We start from the raw sequence: 27711 nt of genomic DNA on the forward strand, positions 1-27711 counted from the left end.
TGATTTGTTTTTGATTGATCCCAAGGCTTTGAAGACCAAAAATGATAGGTGAGCAGTCCAGATGTAGACAAAAAAGAGAGATCTGAATGGTGAAACAAAAATATTTTAGGTGGTGATCTTGGTAGGTCAGGGGAATGACAAACTGGATTCTACTTAAAGCCACAAAGGTGTTGGAACTATTACTGCCTCCTTCCTATACCTCTATTATCTCTGTCATCTCGATCTCTATATAATTTCTACACAGATTTAATTATTTTAATAATGTGTGCAAGTGTATCTTTCTCCAAATACAATGAATTATATTACATTTGTGTTCCACAGTACAGTTTTTTGAGAGTATATATAAAGCTGATCAAAGTCCACAATTAATCTCTTCAACAGCCCTGCCTTGCCTGGACCAGAAGAAACGGATCAATACTAACCGAGGATGCTCTTTTGTCGTTCTTGCACTTCCTCCTCCTCCCCCTCCTCCTCCACCACCACCATTATTTCCTCCACTACACTTCACACATGGGTGGGATTCTGTAAGTATAGATTTAAGCATATATATTTTCTTACCTTTTGTTAGAAACCACCATATCATATAAAGAGTATATAGCATAGGGCACTGTGCAATTCTAATAGCTAAACTAGATTAAGACCATAATCTGATAGCTACTGTACTCGTCTGAGAGAAGATTGATGGAATTTAACTAGATTTATTTATGAGTAAGCATGCAAGAAGATCGCATTATGTCTCTTTTTCAAAAGCATTATATATTTTAAGTACATTTCAGAGCAATAATATAATACAATTGAAATGAATAATTTTGATATTAAAAGATTTAATTTAGAACTGTGAATAAAATACATGCAGATTTTAAAATGAAGGGATGACTTGGAAAAGGTTTCTTTAACCAAGTTTAATTGATAAAGTTATATCAGCTGTCCAGTGTAAGCATTTCCAAAAGTTGCAATGGATCCTGTCTCTCATCTTGCACAATGTGCTCTGCCTCTGATCCTATATGAAAATTCATGCCATCCTGGCTTATGTTTCTCCTTGATTTCATTTTTATTTTGGAGATTAATCATTATGGCTTCAGCCTCTGCATCTTGCGGTTTCAAGCCAAGAGGATATTTATTTTTGCAACCTGCCTACTTATCCATTGCCCCATATTTAGGATAACCTGCATGTCTTATGGAGTAATGGAAAGCGATATATGGCTTCCAATATTAAAGAACATGAGAAGACCAAGACATTCATAATGAGAGACATTATGCTCTTTCCCTTAATTTGCAAAGTGTCTGAATAATTGTTATCAACTGATTCCATCTCATTGCAAGCCAGATTGGTTGTGCAACAAATTTTCATCTGTCTTCAGGTCCTATAAACCAGGGGTCCTCAACCCCTGGGCTGCAGCCATAAAACTATGCTGTGTAAGCGGTGGGTGAGCATGTGTGCACATGCAGCTTCACTCACGCAAGTGACAGGCAGTTGCGCTCTCATGTGCAGCTCCACTTGCATGAGCAATGCACGTGCACTTGCCATTCACACAGAACCCTCTCCTCCCCCAAGCTGGAAAGGTTAGGAACTGCTGCTATAAACTTCCAAACAGATCTCACATAATGCTGCAGGTGTGTTATAATTGCCTACAAAATTAAGTGCAGCATAATCCTATGTCAAAAATGATGGGATTGAGTGCTCACTTCAGAAGCTCATATACTAAAAATGATGGGATTGAAAGGGAATGGAAGGTACCATCTCTTCTAATGGACATCAACTTACATCTGCTGTTTTGCTTGTAAAGATAGTGAGATTGGCAGGACTGACTTGTCAAATGCCATAGGATTGCATATATTTTCTGTCTTTTCCATACCATGCTCCATTCCATACTGTTTTTATTCATTATTAATAAAAGCTTCTGAGTGTTTTATTATTCTTTTGACAATTGGCTTTTTCTTTTAATGTTGCATCAGGGATGTTCAGGGAGTGGAGGTGCGGGTTAAATAACAGTCAAGATGGTGGACACAATCATTTCATCAAAGCTCCACCCTTTTTATGTGTATTGCCATCTTGACTTTTTTTTACTTCCTCTTGTGGACACTCATGTTACACTTTTCTCTGGGAAACTTGAAGACTTAGGAAAATAGTCTATTTTATTATTAATGGATAATGGATAGCCCATTATCACAGTTTCTCCCCTTCTCCTTACTTCTTTGTACCTCTGTTCTTTGTCCTTTAGCAGGGAACTTTAAGAAAAATTTGGAGGGCTATCAAGATTTTTCCCCTTATAATTGTGACTGGAGGATGCGGTCTGCTTTAATCCTTGAGAAGACCTGTTGCAAACAAATGAATGGGTGGGTGGGTGTGTCGATAAGTGTACTTTTGTGTAGTATATTTTTGTAACTGGGTTGTATATAAAAAATAGTGGTTGGTATAGAAATAGCTTAAAATAATAAAATGAATTTCTAAATAGTATATCTTACGTTGTAAAAGAATATTGGTAGGTCAGGGTTGAATTTAGTCCATAAGTAATCTCTCCAACATCCCTCCCTTGACTGGGACCCTTGGTGCTCTCTGAGCTTGGTTGTTTTCTTGCAGACATTTCATTACCAAACTAGGTAACATCATCAGTGCTGCAAGAAAACAACCATGCTCAGAGAGTACATAAGAACCCCCACAAACCTTATTGTACAGGCATTTCATATGGATTAACTCAATACTAATGGTTTTATTCTATTGTTTTGTATTACAATATAGCTTCTGGCAGATAAATATATATGCATCTGCACATAGATGTATACATACATACAGGGTTTTATTTAGCTGAATTGGCAAGGCTTGATTAACAGGTAGAGAAGCTGGGATTTGTACAGGATTTCTGTGTCTGTGTCTATATCTATCTCTATTTCTCTATCTTTATCTCTCTATCCATCCATCCATCTCATCTTACATCTTACTTTGGGGGAGGTGATGTCACCTTAAAGACAGGATCATCTTCATTTTAAATAGAGTAAGTTGATTAGGTTCAATTTGCCATCTATAAAAATGCAATTTAACATCAACATCTATATCTCAAAACACTTGGGCATCAAGCTTCCAGATGTAAAAATAAATAAATAAATCACAAATCAGAAGTAAACAAGGATCCCATGACATTTAATTGGAGTATGTGTCTTTACTGAAATATCAATATGTTCTTTGATATTGGACAAAATGTGCCACAGTCCTGTACAACCCCTAATAGTTGCAGAAATCCATTATATCATATCACATTTATTGGAGGACTTCCCAACCTTTGTATGATATTAGTTACTATAAATCTTTACCCACAACATCTTTTCTAATTGATTGTCATTATTTCATTGCAAATGAAGGGACATAATTGAGACTTAAAATAGATTTAATCTACTCTCTTCCCTGAATTCCTCCTAAAATCCCACAATCTGCACTAAAACTATGGATCAACATGTAGAACACACAGTAGTATAGGAAGAATTCTAGCAATAAAACCAAGAATATAATGGGACTGCCATAAAAATCAGCAGGAAGAGGTCAAAAATTCCAGCGAGGCAGCACCAAAAAAACCCTGCTAAGAGAATATAACATGAAGTATTTTCATGTAACTGAGTTTGCACTGAAGAATGGTAATAGTGTACCTTTTTCCTTTTTTCAGTACATGTTCTGAATTGATCCATTATGTTTCAGTATCTCCTTCAACAATAAGACGAGTGGCATATACATTTAATAAATAAAAAATAAACAAAGCTTGTATGGAAATGTGGTACTGAGTAAAATACATAGAGGTGACTTCCGGGCTATGGGCCATATTGGCCCCTGGATGTTCCCCATAGACCAATAGCATTTACACTTATATACCGCCTCCTAATGCTTTACAGAACTCTCTGTAGAAGTATTATTTGCATATTGTCCCCAACAATATGAATCTTTCTTTTACCAATCTTAGGAGGATGGAAGAGTGAGTCTACCTTGAGTCTTGTCAGGACTGAACTTCAGGCTTGGCAGAGTTGCCTACCATGCTGCATTCTAAAACCACTGCACCGCCATGGCTCTTATGATCGTCCATTCTTCTTTGAAAATCTCATCTATCTATCTGTTTTAAAGTGTTGGATTTGTCCCTCCAGTTTCCACTGTTTCAAAAGGAAAAGGATGAGCTCATTTCCAGCCAGAATCTGAAATAAAAAAAACCCATTCCACAGCCCCTAAAAATCTTCAAAACACTTGACATAGAAAAGGTGCAAAGCCTTATGCTGCACTCAAGGGTAATGACCTTAAATAACATTATTGGAATGTGTGAGAGAAAATGATGTTCAGTTGTGTACAATTAAGCTATAGTACCTAATACAATTTTATGCTTTCTTAAGATGAAGAATGCCAGGAAAATAAGACTTTTCATTATTCTGTATCTTTATTTGCCTGCAAATTTACTGGCTGAATTCAATAGTCCATAAATAGCATTGTGAAAGGGACAGTCTAAGTCTCTTGCCCGATCTGTATTATACATCTCCTGTTTAATAGGTGAAAGAGTATGATGTATGCCCTCTGACTGTTACTTCATTATTCTTTTCTGATTGCTTTGCAAGGAGCAGAACTTTATTTCTCACACTCAGTAGAAACTTTATAATCCATACAGGCAGTCTTCGACTTACGACCAGTTTCTTAGTGACCATTCTAAGTTACAATGGACTTTCCCAGGCAGCTAATGACTTGGCTTGCTTATCACTTGGATGCAAAGTTCTGACAGCCAGGCACCCACCACCCCATGGTCACATGGTTGCACTTTAGGTGTTCAGCAACTGATCCACATTTATGGCAGTTTGCAGCATGCCATAGCCACATGACTTTGATTTATGATTTTTTTTCCCAGGAAACCAATGTTTACTTCTGGTTTCCGATAAAAAACACCTATTGTGGGCAATGAATTTGGTTAATGACTATGGTGATTCAATTAACAAGTGCCACAAAGAAGCTTGTAAAATCAAAAGTAGTCACGTGGCGAGCCGCTTAAAGTTTGACACAATTTATGATTCTAATCCCAAGTTCAGTTACAGTCGTAAATAGAGAACTACCTGTATTAGCATCATATGGCAGCTGCTTTATTGAGAGACTCTATTTCTGGGATCATCTGCTACTTGCAATTTATGCTGCCAGCAGGAAGGTCTATTTTGGTTGAGGAAGTTGTGTTGTAGAAAGAAAGTGAGAAGAACCAGATCAAAATCCAGTGTAGTCTAGTATTCACTTTCCACAGAGGCCGAACAGGCGCTACACATATGTGAGCTTAGTAGCAAGCCCTCTGCTCATGTGCCCAGAAACCTCTATTCTATTAGTAACAGAAATGGCTCATAACCATTGGCACTTATTTCCTTGCTATGGCTTAGCATGTTGACTTTTATGGCATGTAAACCATGATGTAGAGTTTAATGTCATAGGTACACTCAGCTACCTCTAGATTGTGCATCAAACCATCACTTAGGGAACCCAGTTATTGAGCTAGAACTCTTTTCCAAAAACATTGGATAGAACTTGGGAAATTGGAAAATATTTAAATGACCCATGAATGGATGAAAGAGGCATGTGGGTGCTGAATATGCAAATTTTATTACCCTGCTCTGTCATTGGACTATTGCTCATGTATATTGGGCATTTGGGCCAGGAAGCTAAACAGGATTGTGCCTGGTTAGTTCTTGGATGTAAGATCTCCAGGAAAATATGGGAAGAATCAGGAAGCTGAAAAAACATTCCAGGAGCAGAGCATACATATGATTTTGTATTATTGCTAAGAAAAAAATATTTGGATATATCAGAAAGTTCCTAGGCATCAAGCTCAGTTCTAGTGGAACTTTATTCAACAGATAACTGTACTTCATCAACCTTATTGGCTCTCAGAAGCTAAGTTGATACTTGGATGGGAAACCAAAATAGAATTACCAAAGCTTTAGCTAAGCATCTAGAACAGGGGTCAGCAACCTGAAACAGTGAAAGAGCCACTCGGAACCGGTTCCCTCACAAAAGGAAAAACTGGGAGCCGCAAAAAATGTGTGCGCATGTGTGTACATGCGCGAATGTGCAGAACAGGGTTTGACTAAAGAGTGGAGCCAAGGCGAGATATGCACCTACCCTCCATATTTGAATTGATTGGTTAAACTTTTTTAGTCCCACTTTTTTTTTTTGGACTGCACATGGCAGAGGACTGGGAGCCGCTGGAGACGGCTGAAAGAGCCGCATGCGGCTCCGGAGCCGCGGGTTGCAGACCTGTGATCTAGAAAAAGTCAATGGCAAATCCCTTCCATGCCCTTACCAAAAAAATTGCACGGATATATCCATAAAATTATTAAGAATCAAATTCAACTCAAAGCACATTTTACTTTTTATGCCCTTTTGTGCCTCCCCTCCCCCTTTTAATTTCTTAGATGTTGTTTTCTCTGGATCTGAAAAACTTGTGTCAAGAGCTTCAGATAACACAATCTCCCTGTGCAGAATCTGTATGCCCCCCAGGATCTCCTGGCCCCCAGGTTAGTACTTTATTTTGGAAGGACAAAATTGGGTCACTGGGGGCAGGTTTTCTGATGTTACTTTGTCAGATGGCATGGAAGAATTAAAGGGGCATAATGAGAGGAAGATGGGGAATGATGCAAAAGAAAGCAACCTCCTTACTTTAATTACAGTATATTTATAGGGCCTTCATTTGGTTAATATACTTGTTGAGCCATCAAGGCAAAAGTTTATTTTAGTGCTTTTTAAATAGACTGGTGAAATAATTGTATAACTATGTAAGTAATTAAATATTAAATGATATAAATAAGTAAGGAATCCAGTGTTTCTATATAAATAAGTAAGAAATCCAATGTTTCTATAGGTCCATGGATAGTTAAAATTCTATGATTCTGAAATCTTAGCTCTTGTTTGATAGGACCTGATTGTCTTAAACAAGGAGGAAACATTAAAAGCTTCAGAAACATTTACTTTAAACTATAATTATTTGCTACTCTTTGAACATGCCACCTCTATTTGATTTTCAGACGTAGGTGAGGTTTTATTTTGTACTGAAATGCCTAGTTTTGAAAAGGCCTCAGTGGAGGCGGTGGCACACTTAGGACTTAACCGGTGTCAGTAAATCCCCTCTCAACAAGTCCAGGGGTCTGGAAAGCTAACATGGCTGTTGCTGCCACATTCTTTCTTTTTAAGTTCCCCCATTGTTGTAGCATAAGGTTCAGGCAGATGTGCTTGCCAGCTTCATTTCCATCTAGGCCAGTTCTGGGAGCCTAATCTAACTGTAGCCAAAATGTTTTTTTTCTGCTTTTTTCATTGACTTTGCTAAAACAGAATCACTCCTCCCCCCTCAAATTCTAGATCAGGGGTGTCAAACTCAATTTCATTGAGGGCCGCATCAGCATTGCAGTTGCCCTCAGGGGGCCGGGTGGGTGTGGCCTGAGTGGGCATGGCCTACTGGGTGGGCATGGCCAGCTCTACATCGTTTGCATCAAGGGTGCCTATGGGGGCCTGGGCAGGAGTGGGACAGATCTGAGGGTCTCTGACAGAAGGAGGGTCTCTGGGCCAGAGCCAAGGCAGTGGGGGCTATTCCCTCACTGTTTCCAGGCTGGCTTTGCGGGCCGCATGAAACCACTTCGCGGGCCGAATCCGGCCCCCGGGCCTTGTGTTTGAAATGTCTGTTCTAGATGTTATGCTTCCATCCTATCTCTCCACAATATTTTACGTCGTGTGCCCATAAGAAAGGCTCTGAATTCTACCAAATTAAAGCACCATCTAATTGTTCCTTAAGGAGTATTTCTAGAAACAAATATGCAGGCAGATGTGAAGGCAAAGGATAGAGTTACAAGTGTAAGAAAATGTCATTCTGAGTCATTAACAAAATTCCAGAGTTTATCAGGAAGTTGGACAATAAAAGCTTTGTTGGAAGCATCTTTCATCTGTCATGAGAGGTAAAGATTTAAAAACTGAACATTAAATGAGACCAAAATAGTAGAAGCTGCCCTAAACAAACATGAACCATGTTGCATGTGAAGTTTTCTGTCCAAATTGAAGACAAATTGAAGTGAATAGACTTGATATAGATTCTTTCAAGAAGAAATAAGAAAAGCTCTGCTAAGTCACAAGTTATCACTGACAAGTCAGTGAACAAATTATATGATGAAGATATTTAAATATCGTACTTCTATTTTTAGGGCCCACGAGGCATTCCTGGTGTGAAAGGACCAAAGGGAGTAAAAGTAAGCTCCAAAGTTGTTTTGTTAATGTAAAAAAGAAAGCTTTGGGGGAATTTGTACATACAATATGCAAATATGGAAATGCAAGTAAAGTATGCTGATTGTTGGAGAAATGCAGATCAAATATGGAAATGCAAACAGATTATGCTGATTGTTGTAGAAATGCAGATCACCTGTAAGGAAGGTTACCATATCTAGCCTTTAATACCCAAATGGTGCAAAGAGGATTGTTTTTTTAAAAAAAAGTTTGTTTAATGGCAGTCTGAATTATTGCAGCAAAAATGCTACTTTAAGCCAAACATATCAGAATACAAGGTTGTATTTTAAGGCTGGCAGATCTGGGCTTCAAAAATCCATATAGATGGTAGCAAAGGGTTTCAGAAATTAAATCTTTGCTGCCATCTAGTTTTTTGTTACCCAGATTTGATTGTCTTCATATCTCAGTAGTTGGAGTTTGGAATGCAACTTATTGACTTATTGGAGATGCTTTCTAACCTCTGGATGGTCAGATTCTTGATTGTGCAAGATTCCTGCTCAGACAAAGAACAATCTATCTAGGTCCTCTAAACACATTTACAGATTTTCCCCCCAGCCAATTTAGGGAAGTCATCTGATCTCCCCTAGGCTTGTCTCCTCAAAAACCTGGAAGAGCCTCTTTGTTTGAGGTCATCACTGCATTTCCCCCAGTGTTCAGTTTATGAGGTTTTATCTTGCTCTCAAGAAATGTGATCTGTCTGATTAACAGAAGTCCTGACTATAAAAAAAGAATATTGAGATCTGTTACATGCTGCTTTCCTCTGTTCTTGATAATCAACCGAATTAAAAATGTCCAGCTACATTCAAATTGTTTGTGCCTCCTACTGATATATTATTTTTTCTGGCAGGGTGAGATTGGAAGACCAGGAAGAAAGGTATAACACAAAATGCATAAGATATCTTACATTATAAGGTTTGCGGCAACCGTCTTAAACCTGGTACCCTCGTGGTATGTTGGACTGCAACCCCTGACTTCCACTCAGCAGGGTTACACTTGATGTGGGTGATGGAAGTTGTAGTCCAACACATTTGGAAAGGCTGATTTCTAGAAATTTTCTCCAACTTAATTTCATTCCAAGTATGGACTTCCGTGGCCAGAATCCTCCAACCAATATTGGCATTGGTGAGAATACTGAAAATTGAAGTCCATACATCTAAATTGGATTCAGGTTGGAGGAGGCTGCTTTTGTGCATATGCTAAGACATGTACTTATGTTATAAAAGTTCTACATGGCATTAAACACCGATAAACATGCATTAATCTGAGATATATAGATATCACATATCTGTTCTCTAGAGTTGAAATAGAAGTTCTTCCTGTCCCAATAAATCTGTTAGGCTCCCCTTCTCTTTCACTTCCTGGCCAAGACCTTATTATTCCAAAAGCCATTTACTTGCCAGATCCAATTCTCTCTTTCCTGAAATCTGGTGGAATGGCTACATTGAAGTGACAGATGAGGAAAGGATGAGCACATTGGATTTCTGGGTGCTCCATGGTCATTTCCAGTGTACAGTGGGTGACTAATTGCTAGTTGAAGTTATTCTATTATACATTACAGTCATTTTGAATATTTAAGTTATGTGAACACCCATGCTATTACACCTGGTTTTTCATTTTCTTTTCTTTTTTAATTTGATTTACTCCATTCTCTGTTTTTCTGAAGGGCAGTCGAGGTCCTCCAGGTGTCCCTGGAATGCCAGGATCTATTGGATGGCCTGGCCCAATGGGACTAAAGGTAAGATTAAGCTATTGATGAAAGATTTGTCAAGCAGCCTATTTATAATGTAATTTATAATCTTATTGAAACCCAGGAAAGGGAAGTTTGCTAATACAGTAAATGATGAGTTTCAAAAATCTGTGGTTTACTTTGGGCAGATGATGTCAAAACCCCAGATTTCATATAAAAACTAAGTTTAACTGATATTAATTATTCACATAGAGTTAATAGGTATATATTTCTGGAACTGTCTTGAATTGATAGCACTCCCACACCTACAACCCAAAATATGGATCAGATGTTTAAACAACACCTTTACCATAATAAAAAAGGACCAGTTAGCAAACATCCACAAAACATCAGCAACATCTTCAAAGGAATCCAATTCACAAGAGAAGAAAAAAAAATAACAACACACTACCTTTCATAGATATCCTTATCAACAGAGAATACGATGGCAAACTAGAAACAAAAGTGCATTGAAAAACCATCCATACCAACCAAGTGTTCCACTACAAAGTAATAATAATGCAATGCAATGCAATGCAATGCAGTACAATGCAGTACAATACAGTACCACAGTTGGAAAGGACCTTGGAGGTCTTCTAGTCCAACCCCCTGCTCATGCAGGAAACCCTATACTATTTTAGACAAATGGTTGTCCAATCTCTTCTTAAAAACTTCCAGTGTTGGAGCATTCACAACTTCTGGAGGCAAGTTGTTCCACTGGTTAATTGTTCAATCTGTCAAGAAATTTCTTCTTAATTCTAGGTTGCTTCTCTCCTTGATTAGTTTCTATCCATTGCTTCTTGTCCTGACCTCAGGTGCTTTGGAGATTAGCTTGACTCCCTCTTCTCTGTGGCAACCACTGATATATTGGAACACCGCTATCCTATCATCCCTAGTCCTTCTTTTCATTAAACTAGACATACCCAATTCCAGCAACCGAGCTTTATTTTAGCCTCCAGTCCCCTAATCATCTTTGTTGCCCTTCTCTGTACTCTTTCTAGAGTTTCAACATCTTTCTGACATTGTGCTGACCAAAACTGGATGCAGTATTCCAGGTGTGACCTTACCAAGGTATTATAAAGAGGTATTAACACTTCAGATGATCTTGATTCTATCCCTCTGCTAATGCAGCCTAGCACTGTGTTGGCTTTTTTGGCAGCTGCAGCACACTGCTGGCTCATATTGAAGTGATTGTCCACTAGGACTCTGAGATCCCTCTCACAGTTCTATTATTGAATGAAGTACCACCTATACTATACCTGTGCATTTGGTTTTTCTTGCCTAAATGTAGAACCTTACTTTTTTCTCCATTAAATTTCATTTTGTTACATAGTGCCCAATGTTCAAGTCTGTCAAGATCCTTCTGTATCTTAAGTGTGTCTTCTCGAGTGTTGGCTATTCCTGCCAGCTTGGTGTTGTCTGCAAATTTGATGAGTTCCCCATCTCTTCCATCATCCAAATCATTGATGAAAATGTTGAAGAGTACTGGGCCTAAAACAGAACCTTGGGATACCCCAACTACATGTTGAGTGCGGTTGGTCAGCCAGTTATAAATCCATCTGGTTGTGATGCTGTCTAACCCACATTTTTCCATTTTATCAAGTAGTAGGTTGGGGTCTACTTTATCAAATGCCTTACTGAAATCCAAGTAAATTATATCCACAGCATTCCTTTGGTCCACTAATTTTGTCATCTTGTCAAAGAATGCAATAAGATTTATCTGGCATGAGCTGTTTTTGGCAAACCCATGTTGGCTTTTGTTAATGACTTTGTTTGCCTTTAGGTGTTCACTGATTCGTTGTTTGATTATTTTTTCCAGAATCTTCCCATGTATAGGGGTCAAGCTGGTAGGTCTGTAGTTTACTGGATTCGTTCTTTCTCCTTTTTTGAAGATGGAAACTACACCAGCTCTTTTCCAGTCCTCTGGTAATGTAATACTAATAAAGTTGGAAGGGACCTTGGAGGTCATCTAGTTCAACCCCTTGCTCAGGCAGGAAACCCTGTACCATTTCAGACAAATGGCTGCCAATCTCTTCTTTAAAAATTCCAGTGTTGGAGCATTTACAGCTTCAGGAGACAGGTTGTTCCACTGGTTAATTGTTCTAACTGTCAGGAAATTTCCCCTTAGCTCTAGGTTGCTTTTCTCTTTGATTAGTTTCCATCCATTGCTTCATGTCCTGCCTTTGGGTACTTTGGAGAATAGCTTGATTCCCTCTTTTTTGTGGCAACCCCTGAGATATTGGAACACTGCTATCATGTCATCCCTAGTCCTTCTCTTCATTAAATTAAACATTCCCAATTCCAACAACAGTTCCTTATATGTTTTAGCCTCAGTTCCCATAATCATCTTTGTTCTTCTTCTCTGTACTCTTTTTAGAGTCTCAACATCTTTTTTAGATCATGGTGACTAAAATTGGATGCAGTATTCCAAGTGTGGCCTTACCAAGGCATTGTAAAGTGGTATTAACACTTCATGTGATCTTGATAATATCCCTCTATTAATGCAGCCTAGCAGTGTGTTGGCTTTTTTGGCAGTTGCAGCACGCTGCTGGCTCATATTTAAGTGATTGTCAAATAGGACTCCAAGATCCCTCTCAACGTTACTACTTTTGAACACCTATACTATACATTCCAGGATATTTGAAAGATATAGTTCAGTGGTTCTGAGATCACGTCTGCCAGTTCCTTCAGAACCTTGGGTGTAATTCATCTGGTCCTGGTAATTTGAACTCATCTAATTTGGACAGGTGCTCCCTTACCATTTTCTTGCCTATTTTAATGTATTTCTAATCTGTTTTTTTACAGTTTTTCATAGGTTGGACTGTTTTTTCCCTTTGTGTAAATACGGATGCAAAAACTGAGTTGAGTAGTTCTCCCTGTTGCTTGTCACCTTCTTACCACTTTCTCCCACTAATGGACCAATCATTTCCTTAACTTTTTTCTTGTTTTTTTACATGTTGAAAGAAGTTTTTTTTTGTTATTTCTGACTTTTGTCACAAATCTTAGTTCATTTTGAGCCTTAGCTTTCCTCACTTCATCTTAGCAGGCTCAGGTATCTGTTGATATTCTGCCTTAGTTATGTACCCCTCTTTCCACTTTTTATACGTGTTCTTTTTGTCTTCCAATTTATCAGAGAGTTCTTTATGCAGCCAGGGATTTTTTGAGAGCTGTTGTTTTTCTTCTTCATTGGTATTGTGCTAGAGTGGGCTTTTATAATCTCACTTTTCAAAATTTTCCAAGCTTCTTGAATTGTTTTCCCCTTAAGGATTCTCATCCATGGAATCTTTCCCAAGCTCTGTTTATTGAAATTAGCTCTCTTAAAGTCCAAGACTCTAGTTTGACTATGTTCTATTGCTTGTGCTTGCATAATGTTGAATTCCAATATTGCACGATCACTTCCTCCCCCCAAGGTTCTTGTAGCTTCAACACCTTCTATCATTTCAGCTCTGGATTTCATTCCACCAAGTTTCCATAATGGCAACAATATCATATCTGCCCTCATTTACTTGAATTTCTAATTCACCCTTTTTATTGCTCATACTCTGTGCATTGGTATATAGACATTTAAGTCCTTTTTGACTGACCCTCTGTTTACTTTCTACATAACCTGTGTGTTGCCTGTGTTCCCCTAATTCCTTACCACCTATCTGATTAGTGCACTTGGCATGACACTCACTATTAAAAGCCTGATTTTGTTTGACAGCAAGGTTGATATTCTTACCTGCACAAACACCTATGTTACACACACTGATAACCCTATGAGTTTTAGACTGCTGGGGACAGAAATGTTCCATATCAATTACTCACTCTCCCCACTGTTTAATTTAAATAATACAACCTCTCACAAGAGAAGCTATGTAAGAACACTACTTAGATGAACAGAAAACACTGCAGCAATCTTGAACAGCACAAAAAAGTAGATCATCTATATAACATCTTCCAACAAAATGGATATCTATGCAACTACCTTGAAAAGTGCCTGACCGCTCAACCCAATATAGCACAACCAACCCAAACTGTAACAAGGAAAACACTGTCATACATCAAAAACACCTCAGAAATCACCAACAGACTATTACAACTACATGACATCAGTATACCACACAAAACAACAAAATCTCTCCAAAATATCCTAAGTAAACCAAAAGACCCGGCAGCCCTAGAAGAAAAAACAGAAGTCATCTGCAACATACAGTCTAAAGACTGTTAACAGCCACTACATAAAACAAACAGACAGAAGACTAGTTGAATTCATCCATAAACACTAACTATAGTAATAGTTAGAAGACATGATGAAAACCCTTTAATTGCACAACATATGGACAGACTTAGCCATAGTTTCAACTGGGATACCCTGACCACCCTTGACAAAGCCAAATTCAAAAATACTAGAGAATTCCTGGAAGATGGGCATTCAGGCAAATCGGTGATCAACAGACACATAGAGATAAACAAGGTACAGATACCATTCAAAAGAGACAATCAACAAGCCAAAAAGGGAGACCAAAATGTCTACCCCCAGCAATCAACATCCACATGAACAGATATTAACACCAAGGTTAACATTAGACCAACAATTAAGATGTGAACAATACCCCAATCAAAGAACAGCCAAACAAACCAATGTAAACAGTCTAACAAAACCACCACCAACTGGGCAGGCTCCTAGAATACAAAACTGAGAGCAAATCCTGCTCCTTACTAGCACTGATGATGTTACCTAGTTTGGGTATTGAAACATCTGCAAGGAAACAAGCAAGCTCAGAGAGCCCCAAGGACCCCTTATTTCAACCCTGAGCTATAAACATTATCCTTTACAGGTACACATTTCTATATATAGTTCTCTTTATAAGAGTAGAGTGAAATTATGGGTTGACATAATTATATCGATCAGAACATGTTTTCTCTTCAGAGCATCTGTGAAAAGGCAGTGGGAGAGTTGGCTACAGATGGTCAGTTGGAAGCTAATCAATGTGTCTGGTTAATACTTGAATGGTAGATTACCAGGAAACACTAGGAGTATAAACTTAACCAATTCACTGAAAAATATATTAGAATTGTTCCTTGAAAGTACAAGAAGAGGCTGTCTTTGTTGCAATCTCTTCCACTCTTCCTAATGAAATTTGGCAACGTGGTTGCTGACAACTGGTGGGATAGTTTCCGAATACCAGAAATACAGAAATTTGGAAGCATAAATTAGTTCAACGCCCTTTAAAAATGGGAAATAAAATCTTACTAAATGTTTCATGGTCACTGAATCCTGTTGTCTCCCCTTTCAAAAATAAATGTGACCGTAGCTTGAGACCCTCAGAATCTGCCCACTCCGGCCTTACACTGTGATACAAATCAGCAAATTGGCTCAGCACCATCCAGGTTAACTATATCCAATGGTAAGAAAGGTAAGGGAGCAATCTGAGCAGCCTATGATCATTGGCTTACTGTTCTGTACAAAGAACTTATGTTGAACTCAGTTTATGCAGTGTAATTTTCCATGATATGGATGCGTTAAGAAATGTAGAAATTTCTCTTCTCTGATTATGAACTACAGCTGTCAACCAGTGCAACCAGTGCAATAAAACCTGGGCATTATGAGTAATTTTTGCTATTGTTTCTTTTAGGGTGAAAAGGGAGATTTAGGTTTGATGGGATTGCCAGGCACAAGAGGACCAATGGGATTAAAGGTTTGTTACTCCAAGCACTATGTTCTCTTTCTTGGGGTCTAACAACTACTAGGTTAGAAGATAATTGGTGTATGTTGTAGACAGGTAACATTTATGATTTTGGGGATGAAGAATAATAATAAAAAGATACAGACTTTTTTCCACAGATACAATGAAAGTATTGTAATAGAGTATGGGAATATTTGTATTTCTTCTCTTCTTTATCAGATATCTTATGGCAATATAATAGTGTACATGGGCTGAACAGAAGCATTTGCAAGGGAAATCCAAAAATTAAAGATTATTTATTTATTTATTTAATGGGACTTATATGCCACCCTATCTCCCAAAAGACTCAGGGCGGCTAACAACAATAAAATACAAGTAAAATACAAATATTAAAATTAAAATTAAACTATATCTATAGCCCCAACTACAACCAATAAAAACCTTAAAACCATTTAAAAAACCCCTTATCATCAGTCCAGGTCGGCCTGTTGGAAAAGAAATGTCTTAAGGTCACAACAAAAGGACCGGAGGTCTGGGGTCATCCGGAGCTCCAGGGGAAGCTGATTCCACAGGGCAGGTGCCCCCACAGAGAAGGCCCTACCCCTGGGGGTCACCAGCCGACATTGGCCGACGGCACCCTGAGGAGGCCTTCTCTGTGTGAGCACACAGGGTGATGGGAAGTCATTCCTGGGAACAGACGGTCCTGCAGATATCCCGGGCCCAAGCCATGTAGGGCTTTAAAGGTAAGAACCAGCACCTTAAATCTCACCCAGAGGGAAACCAGTAACCAATGCAGCTCACGCAGGAGGAGTGTAATATGGGAGTATTGGGATGCTCCAATCACAACCTGCGCGGCCGCATTCTGCACCAGCTGAAGTCTCCGGGTGGTCTTCAAGGGTAGCCCTATGTAGAGAACATTGCAGTAATCAACACGGGAGGTAACGAGTTCATGAGTGACCGTACGTAAAGCATCTCAGTCCAGATAGGGGCACAACTGGCGCACCAGGCGAATCTGGGCAAATGCCCCCCTGGCCACGACTCCTATATGATCTTCTAAACTGAGTCATGCATCCAGGAGGACGCCTAAGTTGCACACCCTATCAACGGGAGGTTACACTTCTCCCCCCATAACCAAAGATGGAATATCCTGGACTACACGAGATGCCGGTACGTAAAGCCACTCGGTCTGGGCCGGGTGGAGTTGGAGCCTATTCTTCCCCATCCAGATTCGTACCACTTCCAGGCAATGGGACATCACGTCAAGGGCATCACTGGGTTGATTCGGGGTAGAGATGAAAAGCTTGGTATCATCAGCCTATTGATGATACCTTACCCCGAAACTGCAGATGATCTCACCCAGTGGCTTCATATAGATGTTGAACAGGAGGGGAGAGAGGACTGACCCCTGGGGCACCCCACAATCGAGGGGCCTCGGGGTTGACCTCTGCCCTCCTGCCAACACCATCTGCGAACAACCCGAGAGGTAGGAGGAGAACCACCATAAAACGGTGCCTCCCACTCCCAACCCCCCCAGACATCGCAGCAGGATACCATGGTCGATGGTATCAAAAGCCGCTGAAAGATCTAATAGGACCAGGACTGAGGAATAACCCCTATCCCGGGCCCGCCAGAGATCATCCACCAGCACGACCAATGCCATTTCCGTGCTGTACCCGGGCCTGAAACCCGATTGGTACGGATCCAGATACTCAGTTTCCTCCAGGACCAGCGGGAGCTGCCATGCCACAACGCTCTCAACAACCTTTGCAAGAAAGCGAAGGTTGGAGACAGGACAAAAATTATTCAAAATAGCTGGGTCCAAGGCAGGTTTCTTGAGGAGGGGCTTCACCACCGCCTCCTTCAAAGCAGCAGGGAAGCACCCCTCACTCAAAGAAGCATTAATCACTGCCTGGAGTCAGCCTCGTGTGACCTCCCGAGCCGCATAAACCAGCCAGGAAGGACACGGATCCAACAAACACAGAGCGGCACTTAATCTACCCATGATCCTGTCCACTTCATCCAGAGTCACAGGGTCAAACTCCTCCCAAATAATGTTAGCCAGACCCGTCGTTTCCCCCTCGTCAGATACTGCCCAGTCGGAGTCCAGACCGGTCCGGATCTGAGCGATTTTGTCCAGCAGATGCTGACTAAACTCCTCGGCCTGTCCTTGCAAGATTATAGTTGCAATCACATGATTAAAGGACATGGAGAAGGTGTGAGGCTTTGATAAATGTGATCATGGCTGTCATCTTGACTTTTTTACATCCACTCCTGCAGATGCCCCTGAGGCTTAGCTACACAATATGTTAAATGTATTTTAAGTATAGAAATGGGTGAATAAATGAAGTATTCTGGCTAGTATCACATTCATTCATTCATTTGTACATTCATTCATTTAGTGTATTTAACATGCAAGGGTTTTTTTGGTAGAAGAAATATCCTGGTTTGACCTTGAACCTGGTTGCTGGGCACTGTGGGTAGGAGTCTTCTCAGCTTCTTTATTTACAAAAATTCTTCCTCACAAAAAGCACAGATGCACTTTTTGTTACATTTTAAAAGTCCTCTATCCTTGCTTGATTTTTCAAAAAAACAAAAAACAAAACCCTACAATATGGAATGGGAAGATATTCTACAAAGCAAGGAGCTGGACCTCTAACATCTGTGATGTAAGGCTATTGCCTCCAGAAACATAGTATAGTGTAAAGGAGAGTTGCTTGCTACATATTTACCTCTAAACAGTTAGACCAGCTGTTATTTAGGATCTAAAACTCTTAGAATTAGATCCTTTACGCTTTTTAGGGTAGGGGGAAGTTTTCCCTAAGCTGATGTACTTTTCTTTTTTTTGGCATTGTTAGATGTAACCATTTGTCTTTTCCTGACCCAATGGGCTATTGACTTACTTATATATTTATTTAACATCTATTAGACTAACCTGTTCCAACACGCAATTGACTGGCTAATTTTAAGTCCATTTACATACAGATAAGCTGGAAGTACATAACATGTAGATATCCTGAACTGCTTTTGAATTGATTTATAGAAAAACAGAAAGTAGCATGCCACATTCACATGTGAGAGATAACTTTTATAGTTCCTTAATTTTAAATTAATTTTTAAAATAATCCTAATGGCCTGTAGAGCAGAAGACTGCATGTAGCTTTTAAAAATAATAATTCTGAAAACAAAAATATTTATTATGATGGTTTGATCCAAATGGCAAAATATCATGTTTCAAAATGATATTTAATATTCATTTGCATTTATATGACACAGGTACATATTGACTTCACTTTTTTAATATTTAACACTCACAATTTCACAGTATGTGAATTCAGTGAAAGTTTTAAGATTAACTGTGTCATTAAAATGCTTGTAGATATTGCTACAAATGATTAGAATTTAACTGGAATTCCAGTAAAAGACAGTGTCAGAAATGTATCTATGCTAGATAAAGGAAAGAGGTGAAGATAATGATTAATGACAGAGATTTCTGTAATTATAATTATGCTAGCTCTTGCACTGATTGTTGTTTCTCATTAAACATCCAAAGCAATGTGAAGTATGTCTACTATACAAGATTTCTTGTGTTGGCTTCTAGGTTGAGATGTGATGCTTTCATTTCTTATGTTTTTGTCTTTCAAAATTTTGTTCTAGGGTAATACAGGTGGTGTTGGAGAAAAGGTGAGTGATAAAATTACTTACAAGCACTTGGCACTAGTCTGTATGAATAAGTATATAGCATCCAGTTAGTGTAAAAAAATAGCCACTTTTATTTGATTCAGGAATAAAAGAGGTTAAAGTGGTTAAAGAGTACATAATCATCTAAGGAAAATAACACTTGGGCTATAATTTCTTAGGCTGATCTTAGTAAGTAGTTCCAAGATCTAATTCTCCAGAGAAAAGATTTCATACTCTTACCCTTATCTAAACAGGGGAAAAAATTGTACCAATGCAATACAGCAGAGAATAAATGGGTCCATCCTCCTCCTGGGCTGATAAAAACTATTCCTATTCCACATCTTTATATACTTAATGCTGAAATAAAAGCAAGATTGAAATAGTGAGTTGTTTCTGAGTGGCCCTACCATCCCTGCTTTCCATATGTATTCATTCCTTACAACTTACTCTCTAACAATAACTTTTTTTCTTTTCTTATAAAGTGAAAACACGTGGCACAAATGCTGTTCAAGCAAGGCCATTAACCAAAGTAATATTGAATGACTTCTACTGTGAAACTATTAAATTCAGAAGAAAACATTTTATCGATTTGAATAATTTCAGTGATGGTCCACCACTGCTCTGATCTGGATAGAAAGGGGTTTTTGTGCAGGGCCTGCATACACACAAAGGGTTTTTTTAGTAGTGTAGAAGGAGATGTTTGCTCCAGTCTGGCACTTCAAAGGGAGGCATGGCTTGGATTCAGTATTTCATTTAAAAAGGATTCTTCATATTGCTGAGCCCTGCTTCTCCTGAGAAATTCCACAGCCCAGTGATCAACCAGGTGTCCAGAGGAAATCAGCAAGGGACAATCAAGGAATGAGTTCCCTCCACTGTTCTTCAACAATAGTTATCCATGTGGACATTATACACCAGGCCACTTGTGCTTATGGAAACCATGCCTCAGACCCCTGCATGGACCCAACCCCACCACATCTCTACTATCCAGTAAAGCAGAAATCGTTCATTTTTCAGGTTTCTGTGTGAACCTTCAGAAAAGTAGAATTGCTTTAAGGACTCAGCTTGTTAAAGCTAATGAGACTCTTAAAAGTACAGCTGTACTTTTCATGGAGCCAATGTGAAAGCCTGAAAAAAAAGATATGTGTTAACTAGTAGCAGAGAGATTGTTCAAACCTAATGCTCTTAGCCCAAATCATTTCCAAAGCTGGAAGAGTAGAAACCTAATAACAGCATTTCTTACCACTGGCAACTTCAACTTCCAGAATTCCCCAGCCCTAATAAATAGCCAGTGGCATTGTACGAAAAGCCAAAAGTCTACCTAACATATCTTCATGACTGTGGAGACTTTGTATTCAATTTAACATTGGATATGGGAGGAAACAATCATACTTTTAACTGCTATGTTATATAGTTCTGATATGGTTTTCCACAGGGAGCTCAAGGACAGAAAGGAGTCAAAGGCAGCAAAGGTGATAAGGTAATATTTTCTTACTATAATATCAAGCAATCTTATAGAGACCTGGGATATTTTTTTCCTCGTTTGTTCTTCAGACTAGTTTGGCATCTGGCATCAGGCTAGAAACTAGGAGACTGAGTTCTAGTCCCGCTTTAGACATGAAAGCCAGTTGGATGACTTTGGACCAGTCACATACTGTCAGCCCAATTCATCTCACAGGACCATGTTGTGAAGAAAATAGGAGGGAGAATTAGATATGTTTTCTGCCTTTAATTATTTATAAATATAATAAAGGTGAGATTAAAAAAATATAGAATACTGGACAAAATGGATGTTTTACATTTTGGCCTATTTATAGAAGAATTATGTTTCTTAGGATGTTGTACAAGGAAACTTCTGTACAAGGAACTTTATGAAGTCCTAGATTTGTAAGATTGGTTTCTAGCTGCGTGTTGCTTCCCTTCAAGACTTTAAAGAAGAAAATGTGTGGTTTAGCTTCCTCAATACCAGTTTTTTCAAACTTGTCAACTTGAAGATCTGTGCACTTCAGCTGTCATTCATTCCCTAGCCTGCATTTGCCAAGTTTGAAAAATACTGATTTATAACATTCCTGATCAGTCGGGCTAAATCTGAAAAATCTCTTCTGGCTCTACATGACTAACTCTTAAAAACCCAGGATTTCTTTTCAAGAATGGAAATAATGTTATAACTATGTAGGGCCGAAGTCTAAGTTCAACACAGCAGGGTGTCAAATTTTCCACCAAGAATTGACAGATGTGGTATAGCCAGCTGAAGAAATGCATTATTCCAGGTGTTCATTTTATGATGTCAGCATTTAAAATTGCACTAGTCTTTTTCTATGACAAAATTATGATTATTCTCAAGTACTTGTGCATAGCAACATATGTTAAACAGTATAAGAGATGCAAGATCTCTTTTCTTCTTTCAAGATGGAGATTTCATTTATGTGAGATTAAAAAAACCACATATTCACAGTCTTTATATTAAGATCAATATTGTCAAAGTAATTTTTGCTCCAATGTATTAAAGATGTAATTCTAAAATGTCATTTTAGGACAAAGCCAGGGACCGAAGTAAGAATAGGGAAGATAAATGGGTGATAGATAATTGAAGAAATGCACATTTAAAGGGAAGCCTTGGAGTGTAAAGACAAAATCATGAAGAGAAAAAATTAGCATAATATTAATGGAGATTCTCAGTCATCCAGGTCATAGTTATCCCAACAGTGCTTTTTCATGAGGCAACTGTATTTTCTTGTTTTTCTTTGAAGTTGTTTCACTTCTCATCCAAGAACCTTCTTCAGCTCTGACTCTTCTGCTCTTTCAAAGACAGCAAAGTCCACATTTTGGTCAGAGAGGACAACTGGTTTGAAAGAGGGGTCAAAGAGGCCATCTATGTCAAAACTGAACAGCCCTTGATCAACAGAGGGGGAGAAATACGATATCATCTACCTCCAGTCTACAACACAGTCCTTTCAGCAGTTCCAAGAAGGCTCCACAACCATTTGCACTACTCAAGTGACCCTGATGACACAAATAAACCTCCAGGTGGCCTCAACGACTCTCTAAAAGAATGCAAATGATCAGCTGCCTGCAAAGAGTATAAATCGTTCGATTCCCCATCATCCAGTTAGAGCTGAAGAAGTTTTCTTGGTTGAGAAGTGAAACATCGTCAAAGAAAAAAAAGAAAGTCCAGTTGTGAAAAAGCATCTTTGGGATAATATAAATGGAAACGTTATACCTATGTTTAAAGGTCACATTCATCCTTGTTCGTTGTTTAAAAAAAAGCATGCAAATTATAATTACTTCACTCAGGACTAGTTAAATATAATTATCTCTGTCCTTATATCATTTGTGTCTCATTGCCAATTTATTATTTTAGTAAGTTTTAGTATAATATACCATCTTGTTTTAGTTGGTTGTTTTCCTTTTGTGTTGTGCCATAGTCACATGGTCTGATTTGGGCAACATGTAAATGATCTATAAAGAAATAAACACAGCCAAGATCAGTATCTATGGAGATTATTAGTCAGGTCATGATTGTCCCAAAGGTGCTTTTTCAAAAGACAACTGGACTTTCCTGTTTTCCCATGAAGATGTTTCACTTCTCATCCAAGAAGCTTCAGTCAGAACTGAAGAAGCTTCTTGGATGAGAAGCAAATTACCTTTTGAAAAAGCACCTTTGAGAAAAATCCAAGATCAACTCCCCCAAACTTTTAATTAAAGGATAGCTCATTTTTATTCACCTTTTTCTTTGCAGGGATATATGGGTTTCCCTGGAATGTTGGGGCAAAAGGTAAGGTACATCAGGGATGCTCAGTCTGTGCACAGCATGGACATGTGTTGGAGTTAATATTACATAGGGATTTTGAGAGACAATTTAGTCCTAATTTTCTACTCCTAACTATTAAGTATTCAGTGGGACTTAATATTAAATAAATATGGATAAGGTTGCACTGTTCATTCCCAACTCTTGTCATAGTCTTGCCACTATGGAAATTCAAATGGCATAGATTCCCTTCACTCTTTCCTGCCCCCAAAGAAGGTAAGTAAACTGTAGATAGTGTAGGATACCCATTGGCCTCTACTTTGTACTTATTTTATATATGTTGAACCAAGTTTAAGGAAGTTTCAGAAGCAAGATCTGTAGAATACATTAGGCTGCTTCTGATTAGGACAATGCAGTGTTTCTGATCCTCAGCAATTTTAGGATGAATCAACTTCCTGATCTCTCCAGAGTCCAGCCATTCTGGAGCTTGTATGCACGCATCTTAAAGTTACTAAAATTGAGAAACATTGTGTTAATGATTGAAAAGAATGGGATCAGTACAGGTCTCAGATATTCAGTTCCAGGTAAAAATGTGAAGTTGAAATTATTGTTAAAAAGCTGAGAATATAAACTGGAAAATTCATAATTTGTGCAATTAAATAACATGAACTGTCATGCAGCTCTTGTTATTTTAATTTGGTCTAGTGGATTTTTGCCATGACTATTACGCCTGAGTTTTTAGAATTGTATGCATATCTGGTTAAAGTAACCATCTGTTCATAACTGTAAGGACCACATTTTCTTTTACCTAGAAAATCCATTAAAATTCTTCAAGCTAGTTTCACACTAGTTAATCATTTGAGGGGAGGGGGAAAGTAGGTTGATTTGAGTAGTTGTAGAAAAATGTATTTGGTGCTGTTGATGTCATTGCTCATTGTTTCATTTCTAATTTTGATGTTCCAGTAATGTTCAGAGGAAATTGTTTTCTCTGTCCTAAGAGAAAAGTTGTAACTGCCCTTGGAGTCCATATGCTGCTAGTAAGCAGGACTGAAGCAATTAGGGAATGGGGCACAAGGAGCTTTCATACATTTCATGCCTCTTCTCTTTCTCCTTTCCCACGTTCATAAATCTGACCTTGTGTTTAAAGATGTCTGAATAATGGACAGGCTTTCTATGTTTAAGGATTTGAGCTTGTCCGTTTCTACTTAATTATCAGAACCCTTTCTATAACAGGGTAGAGGGTTTCTTGGGAACAATCTGAATTCACTTTTATTTGGGCTGATGGCTAACAACCAGGTGTGACTGTCTATGGAGATTCTCAATCATCCAGATTACACCTGGGTCCCAAAGATGCTTTTTCACAAAGCAACTGGACTTTCTTGTTATTGTTTGAAGACATTTTGCTTCTTATCCAAGAAGAGTCTTCAGCTCTGATTGGATGGGAATAGAAGGATTTATATTTATCAAATTCCCCAAAAAAAATGACCCAGGAAGAGCTCCTCCATAACAGACAAAGAAGAAAACAATAAATGAACCAACATAGTCATTCCATATATTGCAGGAATATTGGAAATGCTCGGGAGGATTTTTAGCCAACACAACATATGTGTACACTTGAAACCCAAGAATACACTAAGGCAGAAGCTTGTCCACCTCAAGGATAAAACACCCAGACACAAACTGAGCAACGTGGTATACGCAGTACAATGCAGTGAGCCATGTGCATATCCGTACATTGGGGAAACAAAACGACTTCATAAATGCATGGCACAACATAGGAGAACAAACCCATCAGGACAAGAATTGGCAGTCCATCTGCATTTAAAAGACAAAGACCACTCTTTCGAAGACAACAAAGTCCACAGTTTGGACAGAGAGGACTTCTGGTTTGAAAGAGGGGTCAAAGAGGTCATCGATGTCAAAATTGAACAGCCCTCTCTCAACAGAGGGGAAGGAATATGACATCATCTATCTCCAGTCTCCATTCCCCACCATCCAGTCAGAGCTGAAGAAACGTCTTGGGTGATAAATGAAATGTCTTCAAAAAATAATAAGAAAGTCCAGTTAACTCATGAAAAAACGTCTTTGGGACCCAGGTGTGACCAGCTTTCTATTCCCGAAAGAGTGCAGCAAGAAAAATATCTAGGGTTTCAGAATAGGATGCAAACACTGGATTGTGGCTTCATTGACCAAGGAAAAAAGAAAGCAAATGAAGCTTTTTATTATTTGGTGTACTAATGGTATAATTATTAAGCTTTTTTCCAAGTTGATGGAGCTATAGTCCAGTATTCTAATGTGCAATATACTTCAGTTAATATTATTTACACAAGAATTTAGAAGGATCTCTTTTTGGCATGCATGTGAGTATCTGCTGAGTTTTGAGTAAGACAGTTTCATAACCAAGTGTGTATTTTTGCACTGAAGATTTGGGTTTTATCCTTTCTATCCCCATAAAGGGAGAAATGGGTCCAAAGGGGGAACCTGGTGCATCAGGACACAGAGGACCAACTGGACGGCCAGGGAAACGAGGCAAACAAGTAGGAATCCTGTACTACATTTTGTTTATTTTGTTTTAATTCTAACTTCCTTAATATATATTTAATTTTGTTATGTAAATTTAGATAAAATATTTTTATTTCTATAAAGGCCTTGTTTATGATAACTTAAAGAGCCTTGATGATCTTTGGATTGCAGAAATCAATTTTATATTCAGGTGCAGGGTGAAAACAAGCTTAATTTAATCTAAATCTCATTTATTTATTTATTTATTTATTTATTTATTTATTTATTTATTTCTCCTCATACTTCTTGTCTGAATCACAATGCTGGCTTTTTTTTCTTTTCTTTCTTTTTTTGTCTATAGTTTCTAGCATGCTACTTAAATATTTTCCTTAAAGACTTTGTTAAATTGTATTCTTCGCTCACTGTTGTCATCAAAAACCTATGTTGGCATTAAATTTGTTGTGCCCACGACTGACCATTGGTCTACACTTCTTGCCAATTTCTCCAAATAATGGATGAGAAAATTTAGATATGTCAAGGCTATGACTATAGCTACTGGTCTTATTTATGTTATTAGACAAATCTCATCATAGATTTAACCCTTCTATAGGTTAAATGTTGTTTTGAAACTTCACAGGGAAGAAACTAGATGGGTACTTAACTATTTGTTAAATAAGAAAGACATTTCTCACCCACTGAGTCATTTCCTGCCTCCAAAGCCAGCTGACGTCCTCATATTAAATGCCTGTGGTGGCAGCTAAATTAAGAAGGTGTTACTTCCACTTCCATTCTGAGATGTATCTTGCTCAGCTCATTGACTCCTTTAAGTTCATGCCTGGAGTCTTCTCAGGTTAGATGCACTAAGACAGGATATATATAGACCTAGTCTTACAAGTGCCAGATTAATCAACATCATCACAGGCATGACACGCACTCTGTTCCAGTTGCCACAGTTTTAGGAACTCTATTATTGCTGGTGGAAAATGTCTTGAGAATATGTAATATTTGTGGGGAAATGCCCCTGTTTTCAGACCTGTTGTCACCAACCTTTTTCTGCTTCTTTCTCTCCACTTTTCCAATTTCTTCTCTCCCTTACTCTCTGTTTATTAATTGTTTTTGAATCTTGCTGTTCTCTTGTTTGTAGTGGCTTTAAGTCTCCTTCATCAAAGATAACAGACAATTCACTATAAATGTTTTAAACAAATTAGTACATCTATAAACTCCTCCATGATTGTTTTGTTTTACTCACACTTTCCTTTTCCTTAAAAAAGATCAAAGCAAAAAAATATTGGCAAGAAAAACCAAATGCACAGGAATAGAAAATGTGATACCTGGTTCAACAGTAGCCACTGTGAGAGGGATATAGGTGTCCTAGTAGGTCATCACTTAAGTATGAGCCAGAAATCGGTTGCAGCTGCCAAAAAAGCTAATGCAGTTCTAGGTTGCATCAACAGAAGGATGGTTTCAAGATCATGTACAGTGGTAGTACTGCTTTATACTACACTGGTAAGTCCACACTTGGAATAGTTTTGGTCACCATGATACAAAAAAAGATGTTGAGACCCTAGAAAGAGTGCAGAGAAGAGCAACAAAGTTGATAAGGGGTCTAGAGGCTAAACCATTACAATGAACAATTGAGGAAACTAGGAATGTCTAATCTAATGAAGAGAAGGACTAGGGATGATAGCAATCTTTTAGTACTTGAGTGGCTGCCACAGAGATGAAGGAGTTAATCTATTCTCCAAAGCACCTGAGAGCAAGGCAAGAAGTAATAGGTGGAAGATCATTAAAGTGAGATCCAACCTAGAGTTAAGGAGAAATTTCTTGACATTGAGAACAATTAATCAGTGGAACAGCTTACTTCTAGATGTCATGGATGCACTATCATTGGCGGTTTTCAAGAAGAAGCTGCACAGCTATTTGTCCAGAGTGATATAGGATCTTCTGCTTGAGCAGAGCATTGGATTAGAAGCTCTCCAAGGTCCCTTCCAATTCTATTGTTCTATGTTCTATATATTCATGGTACACTCTGTGATCAACCTACAGATCAGCTTTATATACCAGTAGCCTATGGGAGTTAATATGGTTATCCATAAGGCACTAGGTTAAAGGCACCAGGCTAGAAACC

General features: G+C 38.4%; 1 protein-coding gene across 1 annotated transcript in view; it reads left to right on the forward strand.

Annotated features, from left to right (window-relative positions):
- Nucleotides 1–27711, forward strand: part of COLQ (collagen like tail subunit of asymmetric acetylcholinesterase) — a gene marked incomplete at its 5' end in the record, with an annotated part of 66536 nt that overhangs the window by 11564 nt on the left and 27261 nt on the right. The window contains 10 exons of the mRNA XM_083379023.1: nucleotides 322–524; nucleotides 6412–6513; nucleotides 8185–8229; nucleotides 9111–9137; nucleotides 9927–9998; nucleotides 15608–15670; nucleotides 19313–19339; nucleotides 20769–20813; nucleotides 23073–23108; nucleotides 25538–25618. Of these exons, the coding sequence (XP_083235149.1) occupies nucleotides 322–524; nucleotides 6412–6513; nucleotides 8185–8229; nucleotides 9111–9137; nucleotides 9927–9998; nucleotides 15608–15670; nucleotides 19313–19339; nucleotides 20769–20813; nucleotides 23073–23108; nucleotides 25538–25618 (701 nt within the window). The remainder of the gene's footprint in view (nucleotides 1–321; nucleotides 525–6411; nucleotides 6514–8184; nucleotides 8230–9110; nucleotides 9138–9926; nucleotides 9999–15607; nucleotides 15671–19312; nucleotides 19340–20768; nucleotides 20814–23072; nucleotides 23109–25537; nucleotides 25619–27711) is intronic.

The sequence above is a fragment of the Vipera ursinii genome (assembly GCF_947247035.1).
Source record: "Vipera ursinii genome assembly, chromosome: Z".
Lineage (NCBI taxonomy): Eukaryota > Metazoa > Chordata > Lepidosauria > Squamata > Viperidae > Vipera > Vipera ursinii.